This window comes from Alnus glutinosa, chromosome 12 (genome assembly GCF_958979055.1).
Source record: "Alnus glutinosa chromosome 12, dhAlnGlut1.1, whole genome shotgun sequence".
Taxonomy (NCBI): Eukaryota; Viridiplantae; Streptophyta; class Magnoliopsida; order Fagales; family Betulaceae; genus Alnus; species Alnus glutinosa.
This window is the reverse complement of record NC_084897.1, coordinates 26,892,712-26,911,654: the sequence shown is the minus strand read 5'-3', so window position 1 is coordinate 26,911,654 and position 18,943 is coordinate 26,892,712. Positions and strand designations below refer to the sequence as shown.

Genomic DNA, 18,943 nt, shown 5'->3' with positions numbered 1-18,943 from the left:
TTACCAAAAGTCGTGGTGACAGATCTTTGGCCTCAAGCTCGACGAAGCGAGCTTACTCTCAAGAAGGCCACCCTTTTGTATGCCATAGTGATGCGGACTCCATTTTGCCTGTGCAAGCACATCTTGCACACTATGCTCGAGGTTTGAGATGAGAAGAACACAAGTCTCTCTTTTGGGTGTTTAATCACTCAAATCTGCCTTCGGGTCGTGCCAGACATTTTAGACTCAGAGCCCCGCTCACGGATTCCAGATCCCCTTGGCATACAGACTCTCATGAAGTCTAATGCCCAGTTGCAACAAGAGGCTCAAGGCGCTGTTCCTCAGCCTCCACCAGATCTCCCCACAGTAGCCGCATCATCATCATCTCAGGCTGTGCCTCCATCTTTTGACATTGAGGCTGCTTTTGCACAGCTCATGACTTCCATGTCAGCTCTTCAGCGGGAAGTAAATCTTATCGGGGAGCGTGTTGAGCAGAGCCAGATCGACATAAAGGAATGCCTGAAATATCATCATCCCAAGCTGAATGATGATGATGATTGAGTGTTTATTTTTTTCTTGTCTTATTTTCCGAAAAATTTTAAATTTATGTTGACACGTTGTGTACTGCTTAAACACTTATGGTTTTAATTTCATACTCTGTTTACCCTTTGTAATTGTGTGACAAAAAGGGGGAGTAATTTTTTATTATAATTGGTGTTTAGATCGGACATGTATTTTCAAACCAGTCAAGTGTTTTTGTCCCAGAATGACCAAAAGGGGAGTTTGTTAGTATTTTTATTGGCTACATTCTGGTTAAAACAAAAATACTTTATGTAATGGTTGCAGGACAGTCGGTTTTTTCAAATCTTCAAATATTTGACAATCGGTTTTTAAATTGGAATCTTCATACATAGAGACATTTACTATTCACAAGCTTCTAGAAGATACCCATGAAGTGTCCATTGCAAAAACCAAGACAAATCAGCTGGTTTCTGTGCAACCGTCCGGACGGGCCTTTGAAGGCATCCGGACGCCCCGCAGTGTCTTACAGATAAACATTGAAGACGCCCGGACGTCAGAGCAACATCGTCCAGACGCTCGGTCAATTAGTATTCAACAAGGAGTCTGTTCTTAGAAGTCGACACTGTTTGGGAAGTTTTTGCAATCCGTCCGGACAACAAGGCAACACGTCTGGACGATGTCCAGTCTCTGCAAGCCGTCCGGATGACTTGAGAACACGATCAGACGATATCCAGTAATTCAGATAACTCCAGATTTCCATTCGAACGCGGAAAGGATTTCAGTGAAGACCGTTCGGACGCTCAGTCAAGCTGTCAAGACGCAAACCTGATGAAGATTGAATTAAGCGATTTTTGAAAGGATATCGCAGAAAATCGTCCGGACGGGGCTAACTTCCGTCCGGACGCTCGACAGACAGAGTCCGATTTTCAGCAATTTTTAAGGTCTCTTAAAGCCTATAAATAGGGGGCTCTAGGTCTGTGTTTTGTACAGAATTCGATAATGAATTTCATAGTGCTTTGAGAGGGTGTTTAGGGAGAATCGAAGATCCGCTAGCTCTCAAGCCGGTGCCAGTGTGTGCTCAAGTGTTCGTATGAAGTCTATCTTAGGGGTTGGCCCTAAGGTAAAGGAATCCATCAAGAACCCCTTCAGGTGAAAGATCTGGTTGGAAAGCGTTCGTGTTGGGCTACACGTCAGAGTTAAAGGTATGACTACTGCATAGGGTTATGTGAATACGAGTGTCTTGTAACTAGTTTTGTTTTTGGATAGTGGATTTCCTGGGTTTGGCTGCCCTGGAGTGATTTTTTTCTCTTCATAGAGTTTCCACTTTGTAACAAATATCTGTCTCATTTAAATTCCGTATTTAAGATATTTGTTTGCACACAAACACACACTTTGTTTAAATTAGAAGTCAATAAATTATTTTCAATTATCTTTGTAACTGATCAATATTGCTCATCTATTTAAAGGAGATTATTAGTGAAGAAGATGTATGATGAATATTGTTTGGTATAATACAGTTTACTGTGTTTAAGAGATCAGGCTCTCTCGAAGTAGCTATTAGAGGTCACGACTCCCTTGAACGAGCCTATCTATCATTTTCCTGTGTTTTGTATTAGTTGGTACCCATCAGATCCAATGATAGATTTAGAGTGCTACGTCAATATTATTAGACAATTGTAAGATAAAAATATAGCATCTAGCATTATTTTTTTCTTAATTGTAATAATATTTGTAACAAAGCATATTTAGGTAATTCTAGCCATCTCTTTTTTCCATTCCCCTCTGCTTAAATTTCCAAAGATGGAACATACCTTTATTGTTATCTTATGCATATTGGCTTTGATAACTTCTCTCACGTGGAGTTTTGGCATAGTGATTCGTCTCGAAATCAACAAATTCGTATATGGAATTACTTAATTTGCTTACTCAAGTGAAACCTCGCATAACAACATCCGCCAATAACTCCCAAGCCCCAAGTAGCATCGGAATTTCTATTCCTCTAGTATTCCTTATTATTTTCTTCATCATAATTTGGCTTCTTTCCTTCTCTTCTCCTCCATCCCACATGAGATCCACCTCCCTCGATAGTTTCCACCCCGCGCCCGAGTTCCCTCTCCCTCAAAAGTTCTCCCTCGATTTGGAGAAAGTAATTCTAAATATTCATTTTTCATTTCCTTATATTATTGGTGTCAGCCGTCCTTATTTTATTTTATTTTGTTTTGTTTTTTAAAAGAAAAAATGTAAAATCAGTCATTTTGGTTGGTTTGAATTATAAATTGCTCTCAACCGTTGTATCAAAGTGAATTCAAAGGTCCCATGGTTTGGGGCGGCCCGCAGGCCACCCCTTGCTTGATCTAGGGGTGGTCCGAAGGCCACCCCAGCTTGATCTAGGTAGGGGTGGCCGCGCGCCACCTCTGGCCACCCCCATTGGTTGGGGGTGGCTATCTTTTTTTTAATAATAATAATATTTAGTTTTATAAATTTATATTTTTTAATTAAGAGTGACACATGTTCTTTTATTGGCGTAGATGTGGCACTTAACAGAGTCTGTCAAATGTTTTAACATAACTTGAGTACTCGAGGGATTAAATTATTTTTTTGGCATATCCTAAGGACCTCTGAATTCACTTTGATACAAGAGGAAACGATTTGTAATTTAGGCTAACCGCAGTGACTCATTTTGCATTTTTCCATTTTGTTTTAATAAAAGATCATTCACCGTACATTTTATTTTATTTTATTGGGAAAAGTATATATACATAACCTCTCAAACTACTACTCCAGTGTCAATGTTCCACTCAAATTACCAATTGTGTCAATCTCCTCTTTAAACTACCAAAACAATGTCAATATTTCCCTAATGACAAAAATACTATTCATAAATTTTTTTATAAAAAAAATCTTAAAATTATAATAACAAAATAACTAAAAACTACCAAGACAATTAATTTTGTTTTTTAATTTTTTTTTCTAAAAACTTGATTTTTTTTTTAAAAAAATAACAAAAAAAAAACAAAAAAAAAAAAATGAAAAACCAAGGCGATCAATTTATTTTTATTGTTTTTTTTTTCGTTTTTTAATTTTTAATTTTATTTTTTCAATCAATTAATTTTGTTTTTTAATTTTTTGAATTTTTAATGATATTTTTGTCTTATTGACAATTTTTAAGGTTATTTTTGTCTTTTTGTTGACCTTGAAGGGGATATTGGCATTGTTTTATTAGTTTAGGAGGGGGACGGACATAATTAGTAGTTTGTGGAGAGCATTGACAATGTGTAGTTTGAGGTAAGTATGTGCACTTTTCATTTTCTTCTTCTTCTTCTTTTTTTTTTTTTAATTTTTTTTTTATGAATTTATTAGAATATTTTTGCCTAGCTAGCTTGGTGAAATTTTTTAGTAACATCTTTGTCATTTTTCGGGAAATACATTACAAATTTGAATAATCGTGGACATGATCCCAAACAAATTCAGGTTTGTTTCTCGAAATAAATATTATACATTAATTTTTAGAATTTTTTGGGCAAAGGAAACTGAAAGCAGGTTTCATTGATGCATGTGTTGCAGTGGATTACACTGAGCCAAGCAGCTTCACTTGTTGCTTATTTTGATCCCATCTGATCCACTTATGAAATTGGATTGGAAAATTCAACCCTAACCTTTTGAGTCAACTATCAATCTAAACCTGTCCATATATATATATTTATACCTTTATATTTATACATACATAGATATATATATATATATATATATATATATATATATATATATATATATGCACCTGTATATCAGTATATGGTAGCATGATCATTTATTGGATGGTGCTAATTGGCATTCCCCAATGTGAAGAGAAGAATAATTACCAATTGGACATATATACCACCATCTTCCCATTGCTTCTCATCTATTTCATCCATTTTTTTCAATAATATCATTAAAGTTAATTTCTTTCGCAGCCTGTTAATTCAGTTGATTTCTTCTTTTCCTTTGACATAAATTTATCATAAACTGGCTAATCTCAATTTTAATCCAAACGTTGTCGTCTTATGCAAACTTTTATGTCAGCTTCTCACACATCTCATACACTCCGTTTCTCTCCGTATTCTCTTTCTCTAAAACAGAGGAGCTAGCCATGAGAGAGAAAAGCTCTTACTGTCTTACTTAAGAGAGAGAAAGTTGAACCAGGGCAGAAGAAATGAGGAGCTAATATAAAGCAACAAAAGAGAAAGAGAGAGAAACAGGTCTGGTTCTCTAGCTTGAAGTAACAACGGAATTAAGCTTCCACACTCCAAGTTAAGGGCTTGAGACTCCTCATCTTCTTCAGTACGTTTGTCACCTTTTCAATGCTCTAATAAATTTTACACTGCACCATTTCCTATGGAAGGCTTTGATTTTTACTACTCTTATCAGTTCTTTTTTTCTTTTCTTCCCGGGGGCGGGGGCTCATCTGCTAGCTTTTGAGAAAACGGAAAGAAACGGAGTAAGTTGGCATAAACTATTTTTTTCGTCATTTTTGTTTGAGCATGGAGTGTCCTAATCCTAGATTCTTTTTTTTTTTTTTTGTCTTCTCCTCTCATGAAAGAGATCCTTAGCTAAGAATGTTCTTACGAAGTATAAACTTCTGTATAGACTTCTTTTATCATCTAAACTTCTGTATAGTTTGTGAATTGTAAGATTAGTTTTAAATTAGATCTCCTTGATGCAGTCACGCTACCCTGCTTTTGATCCATGTTCCCAAGTGTTCTAGTCGGACCCTACAGAAATCAATCATTGAAGCATCTGTTTTCTTCTCTCTCTTTTTCCTCCTCTTTTTCTCTGAGTGCCGTAGGGCACCACACACGTGAGTAGCACAAGTGATCGAGATTACACTGCTCTCTTGTTGCTTTTCTATCAAGGGCACAACACGTTGGCTTGTAAAATCCCAAAAGGAATAGCACAAAGACTCCAAGTCAGGCGGGGTATTCCAAAGTCTGATGGGATTGGATCAAAAGCTTAGTCCCTAAAAAAAAGACGTGACTTTAAATTTCACTACATATACAACAGTCTTATCAAGAACATATATTTCCGGCCAAAAACTGAAAATTACGATGATGTTAATTTAGATATCATACATGGTGACAATTAACCATTGATGCAATCATGTTACCCTGCTTTTGATCCATGTTCCCAAGTGTTCTAGTTGGACCCTACAGAAATCAATCATTGAAGCCTCTGTTTTCTCTCTTTTTTCTTTTTTTATTATTTTAATCAGAAAAGAAAATCTCCCCAATATATAATGCATCTAGTGCATCACCTAGATGACATCAATATTGATGGAGTCGAGCATATATATTGCATTATTGAGAAAGACTAAAGGAAGTCTTTAGTCTTTTTAAATAAGTGGGCCAAGTGCCATACATTTGGTAGGGATCTGTCCATTTCAAATTAAATGTATTATGTGTAGTATCCAATGTCCATCAAGTTTGGAGGCGAGAAAGGAAGATAAGAAAAGAGGAAAATGAGTCGAATGGTCACAATTGTGTTGGAGTCCAGATCCCGAAGATTCCCCTTTCCCTTCATCTCAACATGCTTGTATCACTTTCTTTGAACATAAAGATCTGCTATGCCACAACAAATTGAAAAAAGGCATATATATATATATACATAATACATCTAAGCAGTACTCAAAGTTCAACTTCGCAGCTTGTACAGAAGTAGTTTTTAGAGGTACTTGTTTCTTGCGTGCTTCAAATAGCAACTTAAGTTTCAAGCATTTGCTTAATTCATGGCTATATATATGTACTCGCATTTGTATATATGTGCATGTCTCATCTCAGTGTGTACGTGGGTACGTGTCTGTGTTTAACATATGTACCTGTGCTAATTTTCATCATTTATGACTAGGTTGTTTGGTGCCTTCGTAGTGCAAACGCGCGGCCACCATGAATATGTTTTGGCTTCTGGGATTGATTTTCTGCTATGGGCTTTTCATTGGCACTGGTACGGGGGTCCGTGTTTCTACAAGTCCGAATGTTGTTAACATTGGCGCTATTTTGTCTTTCAATTCTTCCATTGGGAAAGTTGCAAAAGTCGCAATAGAAGCTGCAGTCGAAGATGTGAATTCAAATCCAGCGGTTCTAAAAGGAACTAAATTGAAACTTGACACGCAGGATACAAAACAATCTAGTGGGTTTCTGGGAATCATTGAAGGTACATCCTCTCTGAAACATCTCTTGTTTGTTCGCTCACAATTTTCTCATTGCTTCCTTTAGACAAGTCATAGAATATCATACATATTATATTATACTTTTCATATATTGTTCTTTCACAGCTTTGCGGTTTATGGAGAACGATACAGTGGCCATAGTTGGTCCCCAACAATCAGTTATGGCCCATGTAATTTCACATATTGCAAATGAGCTCCAAGTCCCTCTATTATCCTTCGCAGCAACAGACCCTACCTTGAATTCGCTTCAGTTCCCTTACTTTGTTAGAACAACGCAAAGTGACACATTTCAGATGGCAGCTGTAGCAGAAATCATAAACTATTACGAATGGCGAGATGTAATAGCTATCTATATTGATGATGATCATGGGAGAAATGGGGTTGCTGCATTAGGTGACAAGCTCGCCGAGAAACGTTGTAAAATCTCATACAGAGCACCTTTAAGCCCCAAAGTAGGTCGGAATGAAATCTCTAATACACTGCTTAAGGTGGCGTTGATGGAGTCTCGGGTTATTATCCTCCACATATATGCTACCTGGGGTCTAGACGTAGTTGATGTAGCACGGAACATGGGGATGATGGAAAGTGGATATGTGTGGATAGCTACTGATTGGCTCTCTACTGTACTTGACACAGAATCTTCCTTCCCTCCATCCGCAATGGATGGCATTGAAGGGTTTCTTACCTTACGTATGCACACTCCGGATTCGGAACTCAAAAGGAAATTTGTTTCGAGATGGAGCAACTTGACAGGCGGGGTTTCCAGACTAAATACCTATGGTCTGTATGCCTACGACACTGTTTGGCTTCTTGCTCATGCACTCGACGCATTTTTAAATCAGGGGGGGAATATTTCATTTTCAATTGATCCGAGATTAACCGGGTTCCGTGGAGGGAACTTGCATTTTGATAGTATGAGCATCTTTGATGGAGGGAACATGTTGCTTACTAGCATTTTAGAGGTGAATATAAGTGGTGTAAGTGGCCCAATCAAGTTCACTTCAGATAGGAATCTCATTGGTACGGCATATGAAATCATCAATGTCATTGGCACTACAGGGATGAGAAGAATCGGTTATTGGTCCAATTCTTCCGGCTTGTCAACTGTGCCTCCGGAAGAGCTCAACACAAAAATAAATCGTTCCCGTTCAAATCATCTATATGGTGTCATCTGGCCGGGACAAACAACTGTAAAGCCTCGTGGGTGGGTATTCTCAAGCAACGGAAAGCAATTGCGGGTTGGAGTCCCAGTCCGACTTAGTTTTCGTGAATTTGCTTCCCGAGTAGATGGCTCTGATGTTTTTCACGGTTATTGCATTGATGTATTTAATGCTGCACTTGCGTTATTACCATATGCAGTCCAGTATAAGTTCATTCCATTTGGAGATGGACATAGAGTTCCCATATACGATAATCTTCTGGAGATGATCGCAACGAATGTAAGTTAATGTGATTTAGGGGTGTTTTTAGTTTTTTTGTTGAAAAATGTTTTGATGCCAGATAAAAGTGAAAATTAATAGTTTATGCCTTGTGTTTTGAGCTGTATGTTGTATTTAGGGTTGTTTGTTGTTTGATAATGTCTTTGTACCAACTAAAGTTTCCTCTTCCATGTAGGAATTTGATGTTGCGGTTGGTGACATTACAATTACCACCAATCGAACAAAGATTGTGGATTTTACGCAGCCATATATCGAGTCTGGGCTTGTCGTAGTGGCCCCAGTTCAAAAGCTCAACTGTAGTGCTTGGGCGTTTTTAAGACCATTTACACCAATGATGTGGTTTGTCACAGGTTTATTTTTCCTTGGTGTGGGAGTGGTTGTTTGGATCTTGGGGCGTAGAACAAATGATGATTTCCAGGGCCCTCCTAGAAAACAAGTTGCCACCATCGTTTGGTGAGTCCCTAATAAATATTCAACTTTCTTAGTAATAATCTGTCCCCTAATTGCCAATTTGGTGCTTTACTTTGCAGGTTTAGCTTTTCAACTTTGTTCACTACTCATAGTAAGTAAAATGCACTAGCTTATTAATTAGCTATTTCCCATCGGCACAAAAAGTTTTATATGCAGCTCATTTCCTGTTTTATGTAGGAGAAAAGATTGACAGCGCTCTCAGTCGCTTAGTGCTTCTAATATGGCTGTTTGTAGTTCTAATACTCAATTCCAGTTACATTGCAAGTCTGACCTCAATCCTCACGGTCGAACAACTTTCTTACTCTGTCAAAGGGATTGAAAGTTTAATCATAAGCGACGATCCCATTGGTTACCAGCATGGTTCATTTATTGAAAACTATTTGATGGAGGAGCTCAACATACAGAAGTCCAGGCTTGTTCCTCTTGACTCGGCAGAAGAGTTTGAGAAAGCCTTGAACGATGGGCCCAACATGGGTGGTGTTGCTGCAGTGGTTGACAAGCGAGCATACATGGAGCTCTTCCTCTCCAGTAGATGTGAGTTCGGTATAGTTGGTCAAGAGTTCACTAAGACGGGATGGGGTTTTGTAAGTATATCGTATAAACCAAACATGTCAATTCTCAACATTTACTTATTTTTCACAACTCCTTGAACAATGCCAGTTTTATTTTCTTATTGATTAGGCTTTTCCACGGGATTCGCTCTTGGCAGTTGACATGTCAACTGCCATCTTAAAGCTGTCAGAAAGTGGGGAATTACAAAAGATTCATGACAAGTGGCTTTCAAGACAAGCTTGCCGCTCAGAAGGTGCAAAGCAAGAAGTAGACCGCCTTTCGCTTACAAGTTTCTAAGGGCTCTTTTTACTGTGTGGCGCAGCTTGCTTTGTTGCTCTCCTATTGTTTTTCTTCAAGATGGTTCACCAATACACGAGGCATTCTAGCCAGAGCTCACAATCATTTCTCTCTTTTGTTAAAGAAAAGGAAAATCATGTTTATAAAATGGAAGAGCTAGAAAATAGCAGAGACAATAGAAAGCGAAGGAAGAAGGTAACTAATCATTGGATTAATCCTTGTTAATTAAACAAATAATAATAAGGATCCAATGATAGATTTAGAGTTCTACGTCAATATTATTAGACAATTGCATCTAGCATCACTTTTCTCTAATTGTAATAATATTTGTAACGAATATAGAAATGTGATGTGGACCAAAGCATAATTTGGTTATTCCAACCATCTCTTTTCCCCATCCTCCTCTTCTTAAATTTCCAAAGATGGAACATCCCTCTATTGTTATCTCACACATATTGGCTTTGATAACTTCCCTCTTCACGGGGAGTTTTGGCTTAGTGATTCGTCTCGAAATCAACAAATTCTTATATGGAATTACTTAATTTTCTTACTCAAGTGATACCTCGCATAACAACGCCCGTTAGTAACTCCCAAGCCCCATGGGCTTCCAAAAAAAAAAACTCCCAGGCCGCAAGTTGCACCGAAATTTCTATTCCTCTAGCATTCCTCATTATTTCCTTTATCATAATTTGGCTTCTCTCCTGCTTTTCTCCTCCATCTCATATGGGAGATCCACCTCCCCCAATACTTTCCACCCTGCACCAGAGTTTTACCCCGCGCCTGAGTTCCCTCTCCTGCCAAAGTTTCGCCTCCTGTAAGAGTTCCCCCTCTCGTCAGAGTACGTTCCTCCTCTCGTGGGAGTTCCACCTCCCGCCAGAGTTCTCTCTCGAACTAGAGTATTATCAGTAACGTGGGCTCTTACGAGCGGTATTATTAGAGGAGAGAGTAATTCTAAATACTCCCTTTTCATTTCCCTTTTATATTATTGGTGCCAGCCGTCCTTAATTTAGATTTGTTTATTTTTTTTATTTTAAGAAAAAAAATATAAAATCAGTCCACGTGGTTGATTTGAATTACAAATCACTCTCATCTGTCATATTAAGGTGAATTTAGAGGTGATGTGGGTTGGGGTGGCCGCGTGTAGTACCCCAGATTTTAAACCCTAAAGCATAATGTCTTAAATTAGAATTTAAGACTAAATAAAGTGACAAGTCTAGAGTTGGCACTCGATCCACAAGACTCGGCGCTCGAGCGGAGATCTGCACCTACATTGCTAAATGCGAAGTATGTCAACGACACAAGTACGAGACCTTGTCTCCCGCCAAACTGCTGCAGCTGCTACTTGTGCCCGATTGCATTTGGTCTGAACTATCCATGTACGTTATTGATGCTCTTCCCAATTCCCGTGGATATACCATGATCATGGTGGTCATGGATAGGCTCTTTAAGGCAGCTCATTTCGTGGCCCTTAAGCATCCCTACACGATGACATCCGTGGCAAAAGCTTTCATGGATAACATTATCAAACTTCATGGCCTCCCGAAGTCAATCGTGTTCGACCCTGATCGGATCTTCACTAGCAAATTTTGGCAGGAGCTCTTCCAATTGCAGGATACTAAGCTAAAATTGAGTTTCGGGTACCACCCCCAAACCGATGGACAAACAGAGGTAGTTAATCGTTGTCTTGAAACGTATTTGCGGTGTTTTATTAGTACACAACCCAAGCAGTGGGTCCAGTGGCTATCATGGGCAGAATATTGGTACAATACCACCTACCATACTTCGACAAAGATGAAACCATTCGAGACGGTTTTTGGGCGACCTCCTCCGACCATGGTGGGCTATGAGACTGGTACCACTACAATGGCCCAAGTGGACGAGACATTATCCTCCTAGGACAGCATACTTCGGGCTCTCAAATAGCACCTCACCGAGGCTCAGAACCATATGAAGCAGCAAGCGGATCAGCACCGCACGGAACGTGAATTTGCTGTCTGTGACTTGGTGTTCCTCCGCCTCCAATCGTATCGTCAAAGTTCGATCGCCACCTGTCGATCCATGAAGCTAGCTCCTCAATTTTATGGCCTATTCCGCATCCTCAACTGTGTCGGCAAGGTTGCTTATCGCTTGGAGCTTCCAGCAGGCTCGGCTGTCCACCCGGTGATGCAAGACGAGACAAGAATAAATATGTCATTTATTTTTAATTAAATGATTAGTTTTTGTTTGTAATTCGAGAATGGGTTTGGCCCACGGTTAGTCATTTAAGTTTAAGTTATTTGTCATTTTAAAAGTGGGCTTGGTCCTTGGCCCAAAGTCAGTCACATTAGGGTTAGGATTAGGGTTAGAGTGTCTATTTAAACATAATGTTCTCTTGTAATATGACAGATTATGATGAATGAAAATTATGTTTGTTTCCTTGAGGTGTGACTCCTCTTCTCTTTTGGTGGTGAGACGCTGCTGGTTTGTTCTTCCTTATTGTTAATTTGGTGAGACTTCAAGTTAGCAAAATGTTTATCTCTTTAATTTTTTGTTTGTTTTAAATTCCTGTTGCGTCACCTGGTGTTCTATGTTTCTTGCCTCAAGAAAGTCATCGGCCGTACCAATGTTCCAGCTCAAGATCTGCCCACCTTTGATGACCAGGGAACATTGCAAGTTTCACCCAGTTGCATCCTCGACCGGCGCCACGTCCGCAAGAGAGGTCGTATCATCACTCAGGTTCTCGTCCAATGGACCACCTTACCCCCAGAAGATGCCACGTGAGAAGAAGCTCATTCCCTCCAAGAACGATTCCCCAATTTTCAACCTTGAGGACAAGGTTGATTTCAAGGTGGCGAGAATGATAAGCATGACAAATAGCAATTAGGGTTTCCGGCATCCTAGCTATCAATTTGGGTTTCCAGCAATTAAGGGTTCCACCTAAGGCATGCGGCTAGACGTAGTTGGCACCAAGCTTACTTTCTGAATCATGCTTATCCTCTAACGGTTACTTCCATTCTCGGCTTAGTTTATATGGCAAGACAATTAGCTTTATTCCCTTTCCTTGTTGTCTTAATTCCATCCTTTGTTATCATACTTCCCTTCCTATAAATGTAACCCTTGCCTATGAGCTACGACATCAATGAATTATCAATAAAAAGTTCCCTTTTGAGTTCCCAATTTCGGGTTCTTATCATAGAGTTAGATTTTGGTTTGCTTGTAATATGTTGGATTTTTCCCCTGTTTTTGGCCGGTTGGATAGAAGTTGGCAGTGGGTTATTGTCGAATTGTTTTGGGATACTTTGACTGGTTGTGTGATGTTTTTATGAGTATTTTGTGTTGGCTGATTTGGGGTTGTTCTTGATCGAGTGTGTGTGTATGGATTTGGGTCCTTGTTTACACGATTGTGTGCGTGTGTGTGTGTGTTACAGTTGAAGTTGGCCATATGACCCTCTGTATTTTGTGTCTGGGTATTGGTTTTGCTAATTGCTGGATTTGTGATTCTTGGCCGGATCAGCTTTGGAAAATCTCCATTTTCTATTTTGGCCGATTCGGCTGATTGTATAGGTGGATTGGGTGTTTTGGTTTTTGTGGTTTACTTGGATGATTGTAATATTTTCATATTAGGTATTTGTTGAGTGTTTTGATTAACTAATGAGTTGATGTTTATTTAAGATTTGATGCTAAGTTGGTGTTTTAAAAAAGTAATTCTCTTGAAGAAAAGGCCCAAATATTATTGGATGAGTTTTAATGATTTATGAAAAATATATATAAGTGTTTGTCATTATGAATTAATATGTGAGATTTTAACATATTATCTTAAGTTCCTTAAATCCATAACAATATGTGAGATTTTAACATATTATGAATGTTTCTATGTATGTATAAATATAAACAATTGAGTGTTATGTTAGATGTGACTCCTATGGGTGATAATAATGAAATCTCATGAATATGTGTATTTATTACAAATGATGAACTGAGAACTGCACCAAAGGGCAATAAGCATTTCTACTGGTTTCTTTAATGCCATGATTATGAGTTTATTTAATTATATGCGATTTGTTTGGAATCTTGCATATTTTACTATCATGAATCATGAGTCTATTAATAAATTGATATTGCATATTTTAGTGTTATGAGTTATGAACGTGTTAAAAGCAAGACCGGGGGTTAGAGGCCCACACCACCAATAAATGATAAGACCGGAGATCGTTAGAGGCCCATGACATCTATAAATGAAAATACCGTATCATGAGTTAGAGGCCCACGACACCTATAAACAAGCAAAACTGTATTAATGAATGAGATTGTGTATATAGAATTGTTAATGAAATTATGCATGTAGAACTGTTAACGAAATTGTGCATAAAAATTGTTATAATTGCGTTATGTGTTTCTAAATGAATCAGTAGTCATTAGGGGTGTGCACGGGGCGGGGCAGATTTCTGCCCTTTTTGCCCCCGCCTCGCACCCCTGCGGGTTGAGAATTCTCAACCCGTGAACAGTGTGTTACAGAGTGGAACCATGAGGGGCGTGTACATGCGGGGCGGGGAGTGTGGGTTGTGTAGGGCGGGGCGAATTCAAACCAAAGCCAAAAACAAATCACCAAATTTCTCGTTTTCTCGATTTTCTTAGGAAACAAACAAATCATAAAAAATTTATAGTAACAGAGAAACATCAACCTATGGACAAGGACGCAATCCCTGAGCCACAACTGAAGGTCTTGAATTAGCCACTCCTGTCGACGAATCAGCCACTCCCATCACATTCTGTATCCGATTCACGAGGCCTATCAAGCTCTTGCTCTCCATGGTCACCATTTTGTAAACTCTAGAAGAACTAGAAGAAGAAGAAGTGGAGGAGTGAGAAAGATGGAGATGGTCTGAGATGGAAGAAGAAGATGAGGAAAATTAAAGAGGCCGCGCGGCGTTTTTACTTTTTCAGTTTTCACATTTTTTTGTTTTTGAAAATTAGGGTTAAATGCACCGTATGAAAACAGGCTGCAAAAGCCAGAACGCACATGCAAAAAGGCACCGTTTAGAGTTAGTAGTGACTTATATCTATAAGTCACTTTGAAACAAACTTCAATCATCATCTGCCACGTGGTTTCTAGAGTCTTCCAACCTCCCAACTTTTACAATTTTACCCTTAAGGTCTTCAATAATCGACGAAAACGATTTTCCTTTTCCCTGAAATTCAGGCTTCGTCTCTTCTTTCTCTTTCGTCTTCTTTTCGCAAATCAAATTATCTTAGCCAACATCTTAGCCGCCGTCTTCCTCTTGTCCTGCTCAAAGAATTCAATGTGTGAGTATTGAGTAGTAACAAAGATGAAGAAATGATGACTCATTTCATTTGAAGTGAGGCGTGAGTTGCATGACTCGTGAGGGACAGCCGGAGTCGCTGGACAGGGGGGTTAGGGGTTTTTTTTTAATTATTTTTTTAGGTGTTTTAGGTTTATGTAGTGCAGGGCGGGGCGAGGATCCGGTGTTGAGAAAATCCTAAACCCATGCCCCTCCCCGCCCCGCACAATTTGGCAAAAATCCAAATCGTGCCCGCAAATATCAACGTAAAAATCAGTAGGGGCGGGGTGGGGTAGTGTGGTTCATGCGGTGCGGTTTTGCACGGTTTTGCCCACCTCTAGTAGTCATTATATTATTGAAAACAGTTGACTCACTTGATTACAGTATAAGATTGTAGAAGAATCTGCAATCACATATTTATTGGTGCAGGTTCTAAAGATGAAGAAATGGATTATGCTAGCTTTAAGGATCAAAGTCAATATTCGTATATTTAGTTGTAATTATTGGTGTTCTCATGCTTTTGTATATATCATGTTTAGAGAAAGGTTTGCATCCAGTAGGTTTTCCATGAATGCTTTTGGTGTCATCAGTGACACACGTCTTGATGTAATTAGCATAGAGTAATTAAATAATTTTTAAGAAATGTCTAGAGGTATTTCAGATAGCTCTGATATATATATATATATATATATATATATTCTGCTACCAGATCTCATCTTTGATAATGTCGTAATGTGATGTGGAAATTAAAAAAATTTCACTTACGCTTTTTTGTAAAAGGCGGGGGCGTTACACCGCGTGCCATTTCCGGCCACCCCCATTGGCTGGGGGTTGCTGTCGGTTTCCCCAAAGCCTCTTCATTTTCTTTTTTCATTTTTTAAAATAATATTTAGTTTTATATATTTATATTTTTTAATTAAGAGTGACATGTTGTCATTTTATTGGGGCAGACGTGGCACCTAACGCAATCCTTCAAATGTTTTAAAAGAATTTGACTCCAGTGACTAAATTATTTTTTGGGTTAAATACATTTCTGGTCCTTGAGTTTTGAAAACTTTATTTTTTAGTCTCTGAGTTTCAATTCGCATCACAGATGATACTTTAGTTTTGGAAAAAGACCAAATTATTATTTTAGTCAAGTTTTTCGTCCAAAAACTAACGGTCCGCCACGTGTTAACCCCTGATGTCACAATATAAAAAATTACAAAAAAAAAAAAAAATTAAAAAATTAAAAAAATAATAAAACTAAAAAAATTATTAAAAACTTTTTTTTAAAAAAAAAAAGAAAAAGAAAAAGAAAAAGGAGGAGGGTGGCTAAGCCACCCCTAGATCGGCCAAAATCCTTGATTTTTTGTTTTTTTTTCCTGCCATGGGGTGGCCAAACCACCCCCATGGGTGGTTCAGCCACCCCAGACCGGTTAAGAGGGTGGCTCCCTTGGGCCAAAATAGGGGTGGCCGGCCACCCCTTTTCTTCTTTTTTTTTTTTTTTTTAATTAATTTTATTAATTAAATTTTAAAGATTTTTTAATTTTTTATACTGTAATACGTGTCAATCCCCCGTTAGTTTTTAGACGGAAAACTTAACTAAGGTACTAATTCGGTTTTTTCTCAAAATTGAGGTACCATCTATATATGATGCGAATTGAAACTCAGGTACTAAAAAATAAAGTTTCCAAAATTCAAAGACCAAAAGTATATTTAATCCTTATTTTTTGGGCATATCTCAAGGATCTCTCAAACTAAATCTTATGCCTAATAATCTTAGACCCAAATTAAAAAAAAAACTCATCTCATTTCAAAAATGTTAAAAATGATCTTGACAAAATGTTGTTTGAGAAATGTTATTTTTAAATGTGGTAGTAAAAATTATCATTAGATTTTGGACAGATTAATGTTATAAGAATAGAAGTCTTAAATTAGTAATAGCCTATTATAGTTATTTCTAGACTATTAGAGTTTATTTTAAATGTTTTTCACGTCGAGTATATCTCCGTGAGTGTTAAGCTTATGTTTTATTATTTCATTAGGAGTCTATTGTTATCTTGGTTGGTAGAAGTAGGGGAGTTATCTCTTAGTGTTATCTTTCAATTAGGAGTCAAGTTGTAATCTATATTTAAAGAGTTGTTGATGGATAATAGAAACAAGCAGAAAATTAATCTCAAACCTAGTATTTGAAAAAGGTCTAAGGTTCCTTTAACGACTTTAAAGGTTTAGGTTCCCTCTACAAACCTAAAACTATCCCGTTTCGAGTTTGCGAAAGTATTCTCGTAACAATTAATTTGTAATAATAATTATAATTATATCTATATATATTTCATTGTGGTTGTTTTTTTTTTTTTTTTTTTTTTTTTAATATATATATATATATATATATATATATATATATATATATATATATATATATATATATATATATATAGGTCATTGTCGTTTTAGGTTGCTAAGGTATAATACTTTTGTTGTTAATTATGAGGTGGTGGCTACAATTGAGTGCTCCAGCCATGCATCTCATCTCAATTTTGGTCCGTGCATAGACTCGTGGCAACGTACGTAGAATAATATCAAGGAAAATTGGGGAATGATATTCTTCCCTTGCGTCCAAAGGAAAACACCTGTTCTACAAGGAAATTTGTCGGTGGATTAATTACACTGAGCCAAGCAGCTTCACTTGTAGGTTGCAGCTTATTTCGATCCTAGCTATCTGATCCACTTATGAAATTGGATTGGAAAATTTAACTCTAACCCTAACCCTAAACTTTTGAGTCAAATATCAATCTAAAGGTAGATTTGAGATTGCGATTTCATAAACAAAAAGTTTGATTTTAAACAAAATATCAGAAAATGAATCTTTTTGGAATTGCGTTTTTAAAATATTGCGATTTAAAAATGTAGAAAACTATTTTTTTTTCTTCAAATTGCAAGTAATAAGGTGCTTTTTTGAAAACGCAAAATTTTAAAGGTTAATTTGCGATTTTAAAGGCCAAACTGCGATTTTGCCAAACACTTAACTGCGTTTTTAAAAATTATTTTTTTAAATCGTACATTTTAAAATCGCAAACTCAAACGGACCTTAAACCTATATATATATATATATATATATATATATATATATATATATATATATATATGCACATGTATACGGTAGCATGATCATTTATTGGATGGTGCTAATTGGCATTCCCCAATGTGAAGAGAAGAATAATTACCAATTGGACATACCATCATGTGTCCTTTAAGCATGTGAGAAACACATGCAATTAAATCAACATGTGCTTCTCACATGCCAAGGGACACATGTCACTTTTACATGTGGGTTGTAGGATATTTCATACAAATCAGTTTGTAGGAAATTTATGTCCAAATTTTTTTATTTTTTCAGATTTGCCCCTCCATTTTTTTTTTTATCAATCTTGCCCCCCCCCCCCCCCCCCCCAAAAGTTGAAAGGCTGGCTCCTCCCCTGTGCACAACACGTAGACCTCCTTACGAAGATGTTGTAATTGTGGAAGGCTATGGGTTATGGAATAGATGCAGGAATTGATGAGGTTGGTTGAAGGAGTAAAGGCTGATGAAAGGTTTGGTTGAAGGAGCAAAGATGGAGGGTAAGCATGAAGAGGGGGTGAAGATGAGGATGGAGCCATGGAGGAGTAAAGTCTGATGAAAGGTTTGGTTGAAGGAGTAAATCATGCATTCAAAATTCAAAGCTCTTATACATTCAAATTTCACTCTAAAAAAAAAAAAAAAAAATCAAATTTTTCCCTAAGTGCCATAGGGCACCACAAACGTGATCATGCCACTACAAAAAATTTCATGATTTGTGACGTGTCTATAATTTTCTTTTAGTTACGTTTACATTATGCCACGTCAGTAATTAATGCAAAGACTCCAAGTCAAGCGGGGTGTTCCAAAGTCTGATGGGATTAGATCAAAAGCTTAGTCCCTACAAAAGTGACGTGACTTGAAATTTCACTACATACACAACTGTCTTACCACGAACATATATATATATATATATATATATATATATATATATATATATATATATATATATATATATATATATATATATATTTCCAAAAACTGAAAATTTCGATGATGTTAATTTAGATATCGTAAATGGGGTGACAATTAACCATTGAGATGGGACAGAATTCACAGCATTGGAGTGGCCTAGATGATCACATCAATATTGATGGAGTCGAGC

General features: G+C 37.5%; 1 protein-coding gene across 1 annotated transcript; it reads left to right on the top strand.

The window, feature by feature from the left end:
* Positions 1–4,604: 4,604 nt before the first annotated feature.
* Positions 4,605–9,769, top strand: LOC133851067 (glutamate receptor 3.3-like). Its single transcript, XM_062287371.1, has 7 exons — positions 4,605–4,978; positions 6,382–6,687; positions 6,809–8,142; positions 8,318–8,595; positions 8,673–8,704; positions 8,791–9,197; positions 9,295–9,769. The coding sequence occupies exons 2-7, from the start codon at positions 6,420–6,422 to the stop codon at positions 9,460–9,462; spliced, it is 2,487 nt and encodes an 828-aa protein (XP_062143355.1). The 5' UTR covers positions 4,605–4,978; positions 6,382–6,419; the 3' UTR covers positions 9,463–9,769.
* The last annotated feature ends 9,174 nt before the right edge of the window (positions 9,770–18,943 follow it).

Coding starts and splice junctions, on each gene's coding strand:
- LOC133851067 (XM_062287371.1), top strand. CDS start 6,420: ATGAATATGTTTTGGCTTCTGGGATTGATTTTCTGCTATGGGCTTTTC. Junction 6,688..6,808: donor GTTTCTGGGAATCATTGAAG/GTACATCCTCTC, acceptor GTTCTTTCACAG/CTTTGCGGTTTATGGAGAAC. Junction 8,596..8,672: donor CAAGTTGCCACCATCGTTTG/GTGAGTCCCTAA, acceptor TTTACTTTGCAG/GTTTAGCTTTTCAACTTTGT.